Source organism: Perissodus microlepis, chromosome 8 (genome assembly GCF_051167445.1).
Source record: "Perissodus microlepis isolate ML-2025 ecotype Zambia chromosome 8, ASM5116744v1, whole genome shotgun sequence".
In the NCBI taxonomy this organism is placed as follows: domain Eukaryota; kingdom Metazoa; phylum Chordata; class Actinopteri; order Cichliformes; family Cichlidae; genus Perissodus; species Perissodus microlepis.
The window spans coordinates 8,961,437-8,978,689 of NC_140468.1; the positions used below are offsets into that span (position 1 = coordinate 8,961,437).

At 36.5% G+C, this 17,253-nt stretch overlaps 1 protein-coding gene across 1 annotated transcript; it reads right to left on the reverse strand.

The window, feature by feature from the left end:
* Positions 1 to 6,237: 6,237 nt before the first annotated feature.
* Positions 6,238 to 16,429, reverse strand: LOC146381343 (5-hydroxytryptamine receptor 3A-like). Its single transcript, XM_084938615.1, has 11 exons — positions 16,393 to 16,429; positions 14,189 to 14,254; positions 11,883 to 12,046; positions 10,611 to 10,655; positions 10,393 to 10,502; positions 9,436 to 9,605; positions 9,168 to 9,325; positions 7,323 to 7,533; positions 7,129 to 7,254; positions 6,885 to 6,958; positions 6,238 to 6,471 (listed from the first exon to the last, which is right to left on the reverse strand). Exons 1-11 carry the CDS (start codon positions 16,427 to 16,429, stop codon positions 6,238 to 6,240), a joined length of 1,395 nt encoding a protein of 464 aa, XP_084794741.1.
* Positions 16,430 to 17,253: the final 824 nt, after the last annotated feature.

The window sequence follows — 17,253 nt, forward strand, 5'->3', positions numbered from 1 at the left end:
GATGCCGAAGCACGCTCCTGACGGACGCACATTCATACCCCACTCTCAAGGCTCTCTCTCTCTCTCACTCACTCTCTCTCTCACACACACACACACACACACACTCACTCACTCACTCACTCACTCACTCACACACACACACACACACACACACACACACACACACACACACACACACACACACCGGTGTCACGTCCGCACAGCTGTTTTATACGTAAGCTGTGGAGCGTAGCCGGGCGTGCCGGAGTGTCTTAAAGAAATATTCACACTCCACGACCAAGGGGGCTCGTACCCCGTACATATGGAATATGTAACGGTGTGGAGAGATAGTCTCGATATGCTAGAGAACAAATGTTTAAATGAAGTCATTTTACAGTTGACGCTGACAATTATCAGTTCAGTTTGATTGCAACACATCTGAAAAAAGCTGGATGGGGAAACAAACAGCTGAAAAAGTAAAAGAACAAAAAAGAACTAGCTGGAGAAACATTTTGCAAACCATTAGGTTAATAGCAGGAAGTCAGTGAGCATGATTAGATGTAAAAAGACCGTCTGAGCAAAGCTGATTTTCTCAGAAGTAAAGCTGGGCAGAAAATCAATAATCTACAAAAAAAACTGTATTTTAAATAGTAGAACAACTTCAGAATAATATTCCTCAATATAAAATTGTGAAGACTTTGAATGTCTCATCATCTACAGGACATAATATCATCAAAAGATTCTAAGAATCTTAAACCTCTGGGAATTTAAGACTTATCTATAGCAACACATTTGTAGCTAAAGAGTCCAGGTTCCAAAATGCCTGCCAGCAGTCCATCTGAAAAAATGTTGTACATCTTCATATTGAATATACTTTATTAAATATACTTTGAGTTTAAATCCATCTGAGTTACTAGATACCAGATGTGTTATCTTTCTTTCTTTCTCTCTTTCTTTTTATTTTATATCTCTGTAAACTGATCTATTAATTACACAAAAGTGGAATTTAATTTAGTAAACAAGATATATTTACTGGGAAATTATAGAGGAACCTGTTCTTGCACTGAAATGCAATCTATTACAAGTAAAGCAGTGTTACTGATTAAAATAAAATAAAATATAAAACAGCAAAAATAAAGTAAATTAAATGGTATAAATTGTCATCTCCATTTAATTAGAATAATCTCAGCTTACCCACAAGTAACAGCAGGAAGAAGAAACTTGCAATCATTGTAGCCTTGAGATACCAGAGAGCTTTTTCACCCTCTCTGTGGTGTCTAGAGAGTTTTCTATTTTCCTCTATTGATGTCATAGCCCTGCCCAACAGAGGGTGGGGCAAATTGTATCTATCCTTACAGAGTGGTAACAAAAGCTTAAACACTAATTTGTTTAAGCTTTTGTTTAAAAAAAAAAAGCCATGGAATTAATATTTTTCCTGCATTCAACCAAACTCTTGATATCCTATTTTCCAGCTCAAACTTTTACCTTCCTGTCATTAATCTGGTTGATTATTGTATTTTCTTTCTATTTTGAATAAAAGTTAACTTTTTTTTTTTTAACAGTATCAATATTTAATCATTAAAAGTAATTGAATCAGACTGATTACATACCAATCTAAACAATAGAAGAGCTTTAACTCTGGCTTTTAATTAAAAACATTTGAACAATTAAAAATGTGCTGGTATTGTGGATGATTGAATTAAGAAAACAAAACATTTTTTCTAAATTTATTGTCTACTTCCTCTCTTTAAATAGATGTTTCTACAGATAAAATTTCACTAATGTTCTTTGTACTGGTCTTGTTTGTGGAATTGGCGTGCTTTATAAGAATCTACAGATGATTTTAGAGCATTTTAGAGCATCCAGGTAATAAAGGCATGTGAATCCACAATTCATGTCCAGGTTGTGTAAATGTTGTAAAACTGTATCAGACTTGCAAACAACAGTTCCTATGTCACCGGAATATACAAAACTGAATTATATCTAGACAGCCACACATTTTTTTTTATCATCTTTGGTAGAAACAGGATGGGAGTTGAAAAGCTTTCAGATGTTCAGATATTTATCAATCAAAGCAGCAAAATACAAATGTGAGGAGAAGAAAAACATATTTCAGGTTTTGCATCTACAGTGAAGTAGGTAGAACATGGACAATGACATTTCCAGGAATACTTACAGTGTAAACAACTATAGACTGACTGAAGCCAAAATGGTTGACACTGTTATTAGTGACTGACATGTTAATGAGGAGATACTCTCACTATCATATTCCTACATGTAAACAGGAATGTAAAAATAACTGAGCAGATCAGGGAGGAATATATATATATATATTGTGGTATATGGTTGTATGTGTTCTTGACACCTTGAACACTCATTGGTTTTATAAGCAAAAGAAACACACAAAATATTTGGCAAAGGAAATATCAATATGAAAACCATCAAAAAATCAATCAATGGTTTCCTTTCAGTGATTACTTGAGTGTGGTTCATAATAGGTCTCTTCTGACTATCTTTGCTCCACATGCTGTGTCGGAGATTAAATTCATGACATTAAAACAATGAAGCAATTTCCATGCTTTCATTTTTTTCTCATTAAAAACACTGGAACGCTGTTTGTCATCAGGGATCCAAATGATATAGTCACATGTATTTACACTGATTTGTGTTCATACAGTTATGTGTAGTCTATTTGCACAGTAAAGTGCTATGTATTGGGACATAATGAAAAAAAAAGTCACCTGATAATTAAAAAAAAACCCACATGAGTGTGTGGTTGTTTTGCCCTTTCCTTTTTGTATTGCTCCACCCCTAGGTCACAAGACTCCTCCCAGTGGGTGTGTTTTAAGTTAAAAGTTAAAGCACTCTCACTAGGAGGGTGGACATTGGTAGGAGCTGATTATTGTCACTATTTCTGGACCACCATAAAACTGGAGGTTGAACCCTTACCCTGTCATCCTTGATTTTTATTCAGTGGGAAGACTGGAGAGCACTGCAGCGACAAATGGTAGGTGGTGTGTGTGTGTGTGTGTGTGTGTGTGTGTGTGTGTGTGAGAGAGAGAGAGAGAGAGAGATAGAGACCATGTGAGAGATATGTGGGTGTATAGATTTCTTTTACAGACAACACCACAGTTCTCCCTCTGGAGACTGGTAATAAAGAAACCTCTTCCTCTTCCACCTCTATGTGATTTAAAGCATGCACTTGACTCAGCTGAAGTGCTTTGTAGGAGTAGGAGTGTAGGATGGATGTGGTTATACTATATCTGAGGATTACGGACTCAGTGGTGTTGCAGAGACTGCTCTTCATGAACTGAAGCATTACATAAGCCATGTGAGAGGTGTAAAATGCCCTTGTAGATGATAGTGACACAGCTGTGATTGGAAAGTATTGGAGGGGAATGCATGATATTTAATGAGGTTATACTACAAATTGATGTCAGATTGGATACCTGTCCAGGGTATAGCCAGCCTCCATCCCAATGTGTCTGAACTGTTACAGTGTGGTAATTCTGTGTCTCACTACAGTCATGGGGAGCAACATTATATTACATTGCTGGGTTCTTTGTTAGCTTTGTGATAGCATGCTGTCTGTGCAGAGGCTAAGAGCCAAAGTTGTATGAGCAGTATAATGGAGATGCTTTTTGTCTTGGATGCACTCTGCAAACTCAAGTTCGAGTCCATACTGTATCTGCACACCTCAAAAGCTGTATACTGCTCTACCATTTTCCTGCACATGAATCAAACTCAGCTGATTGTAGTGCAAGTGTACATCAAGAAAAAGACATGTTTTTTTCTATCCTCGCATTGTGCAGATAACTTAAGAACCTTTGTAATGGAAGTAACAACCCAATTTTAACTGTAATTGGATTACTGAATTTAGTACAATATTGTGTTACTGTAGATTGTTACACCAGTAAATACTACATTTAATAATGCATGCGCCTTCATGAGGCAGCAAGATGTCAGCTGCTCTGGCTGCCAATAACATCAGATGCTCACATTCAAATGTTGAAACCTCATTCACACTAATTGTGTGTGAATCAAATTCAAAATGTCACTTATTGCCAAGGTTTTTCACACATACAAGGGATTTGTCATGTCATCATGGTCCAAGCAGTGGTACAAAAATAAAAAGTGGAATATTTATTTATCTGTTGTCCTTAGCTGTGTCAGCAATACACCAGATGATGGAAGTGAGGATAGATTCTGTGATAGATAGACGTTTATCTGTTTATTTTTTATTTTTTTTAAATATTCATTAGTGACCATATCTACACATAAGTTATTGGAGACTAGCTGCATCCATGAACAATACAGAAGATACAGACACCTGTTTGCTACTGTTAATTAACAAACTAACAGAATAGTAGAATTTCACTCACCAAATTTTGAGCACAAGCTTCTTGGACAGTCTGCAGCTCACAGCACCAATACAGGCAACAACAGAGAGCTTCATGAGCTGCCACACCTGTCGAGCCGAGCGTCACCACCCCCAGATTTAAACCTTAGACAACTTTTAACAATTTAAATAGTTGCCTTGAAGTGGGGTTAGTTATAGACATCAAAAGTTTGGACTAGTCTGTAAATATATTAATTTTATAGATGAAGCTAGCCACTTTACCATGACAGTCTCATCGGTAATTCTAAATTTGCTGGAAAGATGTGTTAGTTGTGCAAGAAACATACAGAGAAAGGAGAAGTTTATTTATTTATTTTTTACATTTTTAGAACCAGATGACAGGACTGATTATTTCATGCTAATACACAAAGTATCTAGGAAGCAAATAGATTTACAGGAAACATGAGCTACAATGCTTGATGTTGCCAGAAATAAGCAAGGTGTGGCTATTGTAGCGCAGGAGGTAGAGCATCTACTAGTTGGAAGATTGGTGGTTCGATCCAGGGCTGCTCCATGCTAAATATCCTAACCCCAAGTTGCCTTCTCTTTTGCCTAAATAAGGCAAGTCGTATAAAGCACTTTGATTGCTCAGGTATAGTAGGAAAGTACTATTTATGATCCAGTCCATTTACCATATTTGACACAAGTCATAAAAGATCTACACTTCCAATACACTGTACTTTAAATATATTCATTAGTTAGAATTGGCAGAACATTAGCATTTTGTTTATTACTTATCAAACATGTACATAGATCAGTAATTGGTGTCAAAATTAATGAAATGAAATATTCCATTATAGGCAGACATTGCTCAAGTTCCTGTCCGAACGAATACAAAGTTTAAACTGAGCTTAAAGAAAATCTTTAAAAGAAGTGGAGAAGTTAATTCACCATTCCACTGCATACCAGACAACACAAACAACGTGTTAGACTGTCTTAACTTCACCCATTGTGTAAATATGTTATAAACTGTATTCAAAGGGAGCTAAAAAAACAAACAAAACAGACTTTAAAGGCAAGCCAGCAGGATTAAAGGTAAATAACACAACATAAATACCTAAGACAGAGATAGAGTATATAATAAGATGGGAGGGAATACTAGAGAGGCTAGACTAAACTAAAGAAAAGAATCAAATATAAAGAACAACTCTAACACCAACCAAAAACAGAATACAAACTAAAACTAATGACAAAGAAGCTTAAGGACCAGATATTACATTGCAGCTAACATGCAGTATCTGCTAGCTGTTAGTTACATTACAGCTAACCACTGGATTTTCCCTTTTCAGTGCAACTAGTCAAATAACAAGGAGCCAAATACTGCTAGAGACAAAGACAGTCAAAGTGGACAGTATATCCTTGGTTTCTTGCAGCCAGGGGCAGCCTGAAACTGATCCCCTTAAACTGATTTTTAGGTTTAGTGTCCTTATTTTCATCCAAGTTATCAATTCTGTCACTAGTTAGCTAAGATAAACTAATGTAAGTGTATTTGCTGCAACCAACCAACCGACCAACCTGGTGACATAACATCCCGTGCTGACAGAAAATGGTGCTAAACATCCTTTTAAAACTTTAAGCACTTATTTCTTAAATCCAGCTTCATAGACACTGTTACATCCCTTTCAGTTTTTGAGAGTAGGGCTCCATCCGTAAATTAGTCTTTATATGTGTCGTGTTTCATATCCTCTTTAAGCACTTCTGACTGGTTTTAAAGCAAATTACTGTGAACCATCATCAACCTGCACCTTAATAGAACGGGTTTTATTTGGACCAATGGAAAAGAACAGCAGGGGTGAACACACACTAAAAATAAGTTCATGCTGATCTTAATGACTTTTTGTTTGCTTTTTACTTCAGCCCTAGTAGTTTTCACTATTCCACAATGAAAACATAGTTCCCAAAAACACAATGAGTGTTGTGATATAAAAAATGAAGAACATCTTATTGATTTTTTTAGCGATTCTAGTCCAGTAGCCAGACTTCACGTCTTTCCTTTTACTGCCAAGCAGATTCATTGTTTTCCCGTTCTCTTCCAGTTCATTTAAGACTTGTTTGAGATTAAGGGATGCCTCCATCAATTTGCTGCTGCTATCCTGTAAAAGTATAGTTTTTTTTTTTAAGAAGGAAATGAACAAGCTTGCAAATTATATACAGAAATAAATTAAGTATTAATTTACACATAACCATATCTCTAAGGAAATATATAACTTTATTTGTGGGCAGCTACAGTTTAGATTGGATGGGTTGTTACCAACATCTGCGGAGAATTTCATATCAATAATACCTTTAAAAAAAGATTTACTTAGAAAATTGGTGATGTGTTTAATATTTTACCTGCAGTACATGTATGGTGAAATGACTGCTGGTACATTTTAAAAACTGGTTTGTTGCCATTGTGACTGGAATAATAGTTTAACTGATATACAAACACACATTTTAACTTTCATGCAACATGACAACTTTTTATAAGTTTTTTTTTTCTTCTTAAAAACGTGTTAATTCTCACCTCTTTGGTCACAGATTCTGTTTCATCAGGCGATGCATCATATACAGGTGCACAGTGACAACATTTCTTCATCACTGGAATGATATATTAAACACAAAAAGCAACATAATTGAAACCATAACCAGAAATGTAAACTTGCATACATGATAGCTTTTAGATCCAAAAGTAGAATAACTGTTATGATTAAGCTCACCTGTAAAAACAGCATTTTAAGTTTTAAGTAAGGTTTTTCTCTGCTACTCACTTAGGCTTTGGTCACCATCTGTCTTGTTGTTTTGTGTAGCAGAGTCTTTATCAAGCAGATGCATCACTAAAATGCTTTCCAAGAGGCTGAGCAGCATCAGAGTAAAAACCCCAACGCAGTAGAGAGCTGAGGAGAATAGGTTGTGTTAATGTGATTAACTAATGTGTTCCATCAAATAAACTCTTCTTCTTTACCTATAAGTGGAACCTTGTCTGAAGAGCTCGGCAGAATGTCATTGAGTATAAGCTGCATCACGGTGACAGCAAGCAGGACAGTCACCTTGAAACTGAGCTTCTCACCCCCACTGTCTGAGATCAGGAAGGAGACCAAGTCCAGAATCAAGAAGAAGAGGATCGGCAGAATGAAATTGGCAATGTAGAGGACAGATCTCCTCTTCATGGTAATCTGTGAAATCATGTGTCAAGTGGTTAATCATCCTTCTACTTTGCATTAACTATTAAGGCAGGCACAAAAAGTAAATAAGGAAAAACAAGTGTGCACAGAGAAAAGATGCAAATGCAGAGAACGCTGAGTGAGAAAAATCACCTTCATGCTTATGACACTGACTTTTGTTCTGTCCTCATCACAACTTCAAATTACACTGAGAATGTTTCAGAAAGCCAGAGAAAGTATAGTATAGTATACATGGGTATAGCACCTTTATTTTGAAAATCACCAAATTCTCAATGCCCTATGACTGGCTTCCTGCCCTTCTTCAGCTTCCATAAAAAATAGACCGGATTGTAATTTAAGCCAGACTTGCTTTATGCGACACTGCTGAAATGCATTGCGGAGCATCTAGAGGAATTGCAAATATCTTGAATGGATGTAACCAACTCCTGCAGCCACGTTGGCACCAGAACACTTTATTTCCTTCTCTTACAGACTTTCCTTGGCTGCCAGCACCCATTTGGTGGCCCTTGGTATCTCTTGCCTATGCCCCAATGTGCCCCTCTGTAAATAAACCCAACTCTTAGTCTATTTCACCAGTAACCATGATAGAACAACCCAGCCAATCTCCAGGCCCAGCAGACTTGGCAACAGTCCATATACCCGTCATGGGGCCATGTTAGGTGAGTATGACCAAGTTCTTGGTGCTTTGGTCCAGCAACTAAAGCCAACTTCACAGCAGATTAGTCAAATGGATTGTACCCTGCAGGCCATTCACTCTAAGTTTACTCCCACTTTTTGTTACAATGCTCCTTGTTGGTTGAACTCTCTGCTTGAGCTTTATCAAATGATTTCCCATATGGTTGGTCTTCTTGTGGGACCACTTGTTAGATTAGCCTTGGGCATATTTAACAACTAACCCAACATCTTGAGTTTATTTTGAAAGCTTAACCAGGCTAAACCAGGCTATCGTTGCGCCCAAAAGCGATCATCTGTCAAAACGTGATTGCCTGTATTTAATGACTTGTTGGCCTATAATATGTGAAACAAATATCAAATGTATCTCTGATGAATTATATTGATTCTTGAGCTACAAACAACATTCCTGTACTAATTTTTTGGCAGACAATCACGTTTTGGCACAATACCTTGTTTGATCACACCCTCTGTGAGGATGAGATTATTTGCCAGCTGTTTGCTCTCCATCTGGGAGAGGTTCAATAACATTAAAATATTTTTGGATTAAAAAACCCCATATAATAATCATTTTATTAGATACTGATCTAGTTGGTTTTGTAGAATTGCTGCAGTATACTATTAGAACACAATGATTTTTCTGACAATATACTTCTTCCCATAATCATTAAAGTAATAATCAGCAATAAATAAACATTTGGTACATTCAGTATCCAGTGCAGTTTTTTTATCAACAGGGCAAAGATTACTTTGTTAGAGCTTAAGAACGCGGCAACCGAAGTAGGTGTCAGTAATCATAAATGTGGTGAAGAAACCTAGGAATTGAAAGCTGCCGGGGAAAAAAAGCTACACAATGGATTACCTTTGTTTTCATGACAAATGAATTAAACTAGAAATATGGTTTGGCTTGATGCTGTGTGGCTAAAGTGGATAAATGTTTTCAAAATACTTACAGTGTAAACAAGCATAGATTGAAAACAGTCCAAATCACTGGTTTGGTTGTTGACTGTAATGTCGAGGAACTCCCATTCATCCTGTGTTTCTATCAAGTCTTTGGACCACCTTGTTATGACTTTATCATTTTCCAGTGTTTTCAAATTTATTTCTCGAGCTGAAGTGGGAAAATGCAGTAATCAGATCAGTAAGGAAGAAAAATATGCCATGGTATCTGATGATGTCTATTCCTGAGACCAAGAAAAACAAAATCTGTTATGAACTCACGAGTGTGTGTCATTGACTTGAAGGAGAGGTTGCAGCTCTGAATGTCAAAGGGGAATTTGTACACATTCATCTTACAGGTGCTTACTACCACATGATCATTCCTAAATGAGACTTTGCCATTTGAATAAATCGTCAGAAAAGGGTTTGTAGTAGCTCTATCCTTCTCTGTCCTGAATGAAAATGAAAAACAAATTTTTACACGAGGCATAGTGCAATTCCATAGCATCTATCATAGACCATGAGAAATGAAATTAAAGCAAAAGCAAGCAGCACATTTTATAAATAATTTTTTTTTCTAACAATCTCCCCCCTCTTTTTTAACACAAAGTGTAGGCACAGTTTTCATATTTTTTCCATGAAATAACAATGTTACATCATCACCATAACTGTTGGTGGGTCTGTGAATGTGAATACATTCCGACCAAGTGACCGAGTCCTTTTTTCTCTTTAATAGTTGTTTCTTTGTTGTTCTTGTGTTTCTTGTTTTTGTTTATCTATTGTGGACTACTGCCCCCCACAATGGAGCTCAGAATTTTATGGACAATTGTGTTGATAAACTCATTAGGAAGGCCAGCTCTGTTCTGGGATGCACCCTGGACTCAGTGCAGGTGGTGGGAAACAGAAGGACTCTGGCCAAAATAACATCTCTGATGGATAGAGTCTCCCACCCCATGCATGTAAATGTTGCTGAACTGCAGAGCTCCTATCTCTACGCTAATTTTAACAACTGTACTGTACTCTGCTCTGGTAACTATTGTCCATGATGTAAATATGTAAAAATTGTATTTTCTGTCCTATGTCCTGTTCTTTTTGTATATGTGTGGGGTTTTTTTTGCTGCTGATATAACCAAATTTCCCCTTGTGGGACAATTAAAGGATTCTTTTATTCTATTCTCCTATTCTACACCTAAGAGTGTATGGATAGAATATAAATATTAAGCATAATATTAAACTTACATTTCTTCGATAATTAAATCTGGCATCCATAACAGTTCAGTAGGAATTGTTATGGATTCAAGTCCACAGAATTCCTTTGGGTTCCAAGAAATGTGCTCATTTTTCCATCTCTACACAAGGTTTTGTAAAAGAGAAGGGAGGGATGCAAGCAAGAAAAATTGATGAAATCCATATTTCAACAATAGTTTGAAATTGTGTATTTCTAATGAAAAACTTACCAAAAATACCCAAATATAAGAAATGAAGATCTGTTCGGTTTCTTTCTGTGAGCAAAGAAATCAAGGGTGACGCTAGATTAGACTAGGTGCCTGAGTATTCCATATGTGGTCACAGAAATGGTGAAGAGGTCCCAAAAACAGACCCAAACAATTTTTATTCCAGATGGAAATAACAATTCTTTATTTACAGTGGATCTTATATCTTGCCAGCGATGCAATTAGCAAACTGTAGCTAACAAAAGTGCTGTAAAACTAGGGATGGGTACCGGTATCGGTTCTGACATAAACGGTAGTAACCAGACCGAAAAGCAGCGCACATTTTGGTGCTTTATTTCGGTCCTTTTTTTCCTGAGATGTCATGCACTTTGGATTCTAGCCAATCATTTTACATTTCCGAGGATAGTAGGCGGGCCCAGGTACGTACGTTCTTTTAGAGCAGAGCTACAGATTAAAAATGCCCAAGGCGAAGCGGCAAAAGTCTGGCTGTACTTCACAGCAAAAGATGCAAACTCAGCAGCCTGCAACAAGCGCTTTAAGGTGATACTGTGCAAAGGAGGTAACACCTCGAATCTGACGACGAACCTGGCGACGCATAGCGTTTTTTTAAAAGCAGAGAAATGCACCGTATTTGATAGCTGCTGCGAGACCTCACACCAAGCACATATACTGCGGGTGGGTTGCCTGTTATCGGACCCGGAGTTATCAACATCCCCCAAAAACCCGAAGAGGAGAGTCCTGGCCCCTAGCCCTGCCAGTGTAGCAGAAATGATGACGGATGATGATGGCAGCAGTAGCCGTTCTTCTTTGGGCGAGTAGCTTAATGTTGAAACATGAGAGGTTTTTGGACAAAGTTTGTGTTCTCCATTCTTTAAGCACCGGTTCGAGCACCGTTTAAGCACCGGCACCGTACTGGTTTGGCACTGGTATCGGATAAAACCTAAACAATACCCATCCTTATGTAAAACACAATACCTTTCTTTATTATAAAATACAAATTCAAAATTTGTAGGGCTCTAAAAACATAGCAATGTATATCTCTCATCATTAAACTTCAGAGTGCAAGCAGATGACCAAAACTTGAAGACAACCCACAACAGTATTAACTAATAATAATAACTATAAATATAGAGCATTAATAATAGCAAATAACTAGAGTAAATAATTAATGTTTGGCAGAAGGGAATGATGCTTCATGAGCAAAAATAGAAAAGAACACACACACACACACACACACACACACACACACACACACACACAGCTTGAACTACTTACCATATCTAGGATGCCAAAAACTTTCATTAGATGTGATATCTCTGTAACAGTATTGTAGTTTTTCACAGGCCTTGTCAGAGTGTAGTTATCATTGCCTTTGTTCAGGTTTAGAAACTTTACAACATCGTTATAACCACAGTTTCCATTATTGTTCTCTTCTTTTTCTGAAACATCATCAAGACACTCTGATGATGATATCCATACAATTTAAGTTAAATTAAAATCAAAATGTATTTATAAAGCACATTTAAAAACAACAACAATGTCGATCAAAGTGCTTCACAAATTAGGAGCAAGAACCAACAGTGAGACAACAGCAACACAAGACAAACATAGAAGCCTGCCAAATGATAATCAACTAACTTGAGTCAAGGCCAAAGTAAATAGATGAGTCTTTAAGCAAGATTTAAAAGACTGAATAGTATCAGAAGTACGAATGGCAACAGGGAGATTATTCCATAGTCTAGGTGCAGCGATAGCAAAGGCACGATCGCCTCTGGCTTTCAGGCTAGACCTGGGTTTCATTGAGAGCATCTGATTAGAGGATCTTAGTGCTTTTTTGGGTTACACAAATGGAGAAGTCCTGTTAAATAGCTAGGTGCCATACTGTTTAAAATTTTATAAGTGAGTAAAAGAATTTTAAAATCAATACGAAATTTCACAGGAAGCCAGTGTAAGTTAGCTAAAACTGGAGTAATATGATCATTCATTCTGGCACCAGGTTGTTCATATCCTCTATGTAACCCAACTGTATATACATAACACTGTTTATTACATATTGCTTTTTAAAACTGGCTTGTATATTTGTACATTTCATATATTTTTTCTCTGTTAATACTGTCCATATGTATGTAGTGCTGCAGACCCCCCGAGCATGTTTGCACTGAGTAGGAGATGCTCTGTCTCTCATTGTACAAGTGTATAGTAACAATAAAGGCATTCTATCTATTCTAATTGCAAACAGTTAAGAAAATAGTGTGGGAGGCCAAAATAAAATAAAGGGAGGTACAGTAGTCTAGTCTCGAAGTAATGAATGCATGAATCAGCTTCTCAAGGTCCTTAGGGGGGAAGAAATAGCTTGGCTTTAGTAATCAATTTAATCATCACCACTCTGCACATTACCCTTCATTGTTGATAGTCATGTTCAACAAAATATGGAAAATTATAAATAGAGTTTATTTTCACAAAATTTAAGTGAATCTTTGACTGAATCTGAAGTTTATTTTCAGATAGTCTGCTTAATGAATCAAAAATAAATTGGCAGAGAAAGCAAATTATTGCACATGTATTTAAATTTAGACCTGTACCTCTGTTAAAGGTCCCGTTGGATATCTGCTGATCAACATCTTGTGGCAATAAACCAGAGGCATTTCCACCTGGAATAAATAAATAGATACTATTGCATATGATGAGTGTATATAACAACTGTATGTATGTAGAATCCCATGAAAAAGTCTTTATTTCCCGTCTTATTTCTTAGTTTTTTGCATATTTGTCACACTTCCTTGTTTCTGATCAGTAACCTGAATAAATAAGAACTGCATCAAGGGGAAAAAAGGTTCTCCAAACAAACCTGGTCCTCTTCCAATAATATCTTACAAACAGTGAAACATGGTGGTGGTAGTGTGACAGTCTGGGGCTGCTTTGCTGCTTTATTTGTCATTATCAGTAGAACCATAAATTCTCTTTTCTACCCAAAATGAGAATTTCTAGCCACCAGACTTGGACTGTGAAGTATTTGATCCAAAACACACGAGTACTTCTCTGAATGGCTCAATGAAATGAAGACTTGGAGTTGCATACTGCAAATCCAGACTTAAATCAGACCCCAGTGTGGTTGAATTAAAACAACTCAGCAAAGAAGAGTGAACCAAAATTCCCCCACAGTGTTTGCTTGATTGCAATTCTTGCTGCTGAGGGTGGGACAAAGGTAGGTTGTCCATAACTTACACCCCCCCCCCCCCCCCCCCCTCCTGAAATCATCATTTAAAAACTGCATTTTGTAGTTACTCTGGTTATTGTTGTGTAATGTTAATGTTGTATTTGCTTGATGATCTGAAATATATGTGTGTGACAAACAGGTTTCTCATATACATGTACTGTCTTTATGACATATATACTGTTTCTTACTATAGAAAGTACTAAATTAACAATATAAACAATAAATATAATCTAATAATATAATCTAAATAGTCAAAAGAAGTAATGAATACATTTGTAAAACAGAAAAGCTAACTGGCTAGATAATTAATTTAAAATGCATATATTTATAATTCCTGACAACTTTTGAAGTGCTCTTTCTGTACCTATAGTAATGGTGTCATTGGGCATCTGTTGATCATCGTGTAGCTCTACAGTGGAAGCATTTCCACCTGGCAGAAAAGAGTACAAGAACATGTCAGTTTTTTCCCCTTTATTAATGAAATCTGGATGTTTTGTTAAATAGTGATTAAAAACATACACTTCTACTGCATTAAATGTTGTTACATTTGTAATTTTAGAGTTTATAAAATATATAACTTATAGGATGAGGTAAAAAAAAAAAGAAAGTAAACCTTATTCATGGAGTATTTCACTTCATCACATTTCTTAATTCATTATACACAGTGCTACTTCTTGTAGCGAAATCACATGATATAATATTACACAGATAAAGCACAAGATGATGCCAGGCCCTCCATAACATTATATATATATTTCTATACAATTCTAGATGCCCCCACTTACCAAACTCATACTTCTAATAGGGTTTACTATTGTGTTACTGGTGATGAATTTATACCTTGAATTCATTCAAATGTACGCAATTTTTAACTGACCTTCACCAGTGCTAAAGGCAGTGGAAATATTGGCTGCAATATGCAATATACCCCATGAATTCTCTTAACTCTAGCCAGACCTAGCTGTTGAACAGGCCAAGGAAGATATAGCTTTACACAGTTATTTTTTTTGGACCTTTATAGTTTGTATTTCACTTAATGATTCATTTAATTTCCATTTGCGTTATACAGGGTGGGCCATTTATATGGATACACCATAGTAAAATGGGAATGATTGGTGATATTAAAGTCCTGTTTGTGGCACATTAGTATATGTGAGGGGGCAAACTCCTCAAGATGGGTGGTGACCATGGTGGCCATTTAGAAGTTGGCCATCTTGGATACAACTTTTGTTTTTTCAATAGGAAAAGGGCCATGTGACACATCAAACTTATTGGTAATGTCACAAGAAAAACAATGGTGTGCTTGGTTTCAACATAAGTTTATTCTTTCAGGTTTTATGTGCGTTTGAGAGGCAGCTGAATGAAAAGGCAACCTTGATTTAATGGTTATACTCTCCAATGAAGGCTTATATTCTTGTTGCAGTGTTGTCCTGAATGATTGTGTTGTCATTTAGACAAAAGCTCTAAATCAGTGCTGGTATATGAGGAGAAAAAGACAAAGCTGGAGTTTTAAGGTGGTTGTGTAGTTACATGTAGTAACCTATTATGTTATAAACTGGTTGGGTATAACTAGGAAAAGACTTAATCCTGATATAAATGGTGGTTAAGTCATATCTTAAAATTGCTTATAATAGTACTGATCGCATCTTGTAGAGATATACTTTGACAGCTGATTCCACTTTCGGTCTGTACAGCTAAATCGTTGAACAAAAAGCACATTAAGAGGGAACAGAGTTAACTTCAGCCTGTCAGTTCAGTGAACCACTTGTGCACCTCAATTAAACAACCCCTCCTCCACACCGTCCATTTTAAAGTGATCGACAAACCCCAGCATTACAGTGACAAAGACAGATTAACAAAGACAAAACAAAGACTTTTCACACTTTCTTCCGTGAATGTCTGCCCTGCTTTAATTGTCTCCATGTCTGCTTTGTTCCCAAGTGTACACTATCTCTTGTTTTAAACAGCATGGTTAAGATAAACTTTATTTAGTCTTGGTTGTTTACATCCTTTTGAAAAATTTCCTTAATTATTTGTCCCCGGTGTCTTACATGGAGTTATATTTCCTCCCCTGCCATTGTCTGTTGATTTCAGCTGTGTATTGTTTACCTCCTGCTCACTTACTGATTACTCTGTGTGTAAATAGTCTTGTTCTTCCTCTCAGTTGGTAGCATCTAGTAAGTCCCTACGTGTTTCCATGCCATTATTCTGTGCTTTTTCTTGTTACTTTCTTGTCACATGTTTGAATTTTTAATCAAATATCTTGCTTTTTGTTTTGTCTTCCTCCCACAAATGCATTTTGTTTTTATTAATGTGTTTAAAAGCCCTGATCCATTAATATTCTTTTTTAAAAATCTGGTTTTAGTAGGAGCCAGAAAAATCTGTAATTTATCAACAGGATATTTCTGTCCTTTGGTGGTAAATGGCTGGTTTCAGAGGAAAACAGTCTTTATACTGAACTACATACTTACTACTTACTTTTATGAAGTTAAAATAAAGTGTTGATTACTTACATTTTAAAAGCACCATAAGTCAGCTCTATGAAGCTAGATGGAATTATCAGCTTACCTGTGAAGAATATCAGAAAGAAGAAACCTGCTATCATCATGGCTTTCAGAGATTAATGAGCATCCTCGTCCTCTGGTTTCTCGAGATGCTTGCTGTTCTATTACTGTTGTTTTTTACATTTGCCCTGCCCTCTAGGGCAGGGCAAATGTAAAAAACAACAGTAATTGTCCTCTATTGATCCCAACAAAACAGCCTTTTCAGTGCATTTGATCCATTAACTGAACTTGATGACAGCAACTCAAATGCTGAGACAGGGCCATGTTTACCACTGTATAGTGTCCCCACTTAAAAGTCCATAAATCTAAGAACTGAAAATACCAGTTATTGGACTTTTGGGAGCAGAATGTTGTCCCATTTTTGTCTGACATAGTATAAGATTCTATCTTCTTAACACTCTTGACTCTTTCAAGGACTTTTCTTTGCATGATGCACAAAATGTTTTGACTTGGTGAAAGGTCTGGACTGCGGGCAGGACTGTCCAGTGGATATTTTATTTATATAGTGCATTTCATATATTATACTTATAAAGTGACTTCAGTACTGGGGTAGCATAGTGAAATTTCAATGGATGTAAAAGAATTCTAGCTGCTGGATTCTGCAATACCTTCACTCTTCTATTATGAGGCCATGCTGTTGTAATAGATAAAGCATGTTGTTTACTAGAGGCGGGCAGATCAATTAAAAATATTGATAGTATCGTAACTAACGTTGGTATTTGTATTGAACACACACACACACACACACACACACATATATATATATATATATAGCCTGCTGAATTGTGCAAAATAGCTTTTTTTATGAAAAAAAATTGCTCAAACATCAGTTATGAAAAATGTCTAAATCTTTTTGTGTTGACTG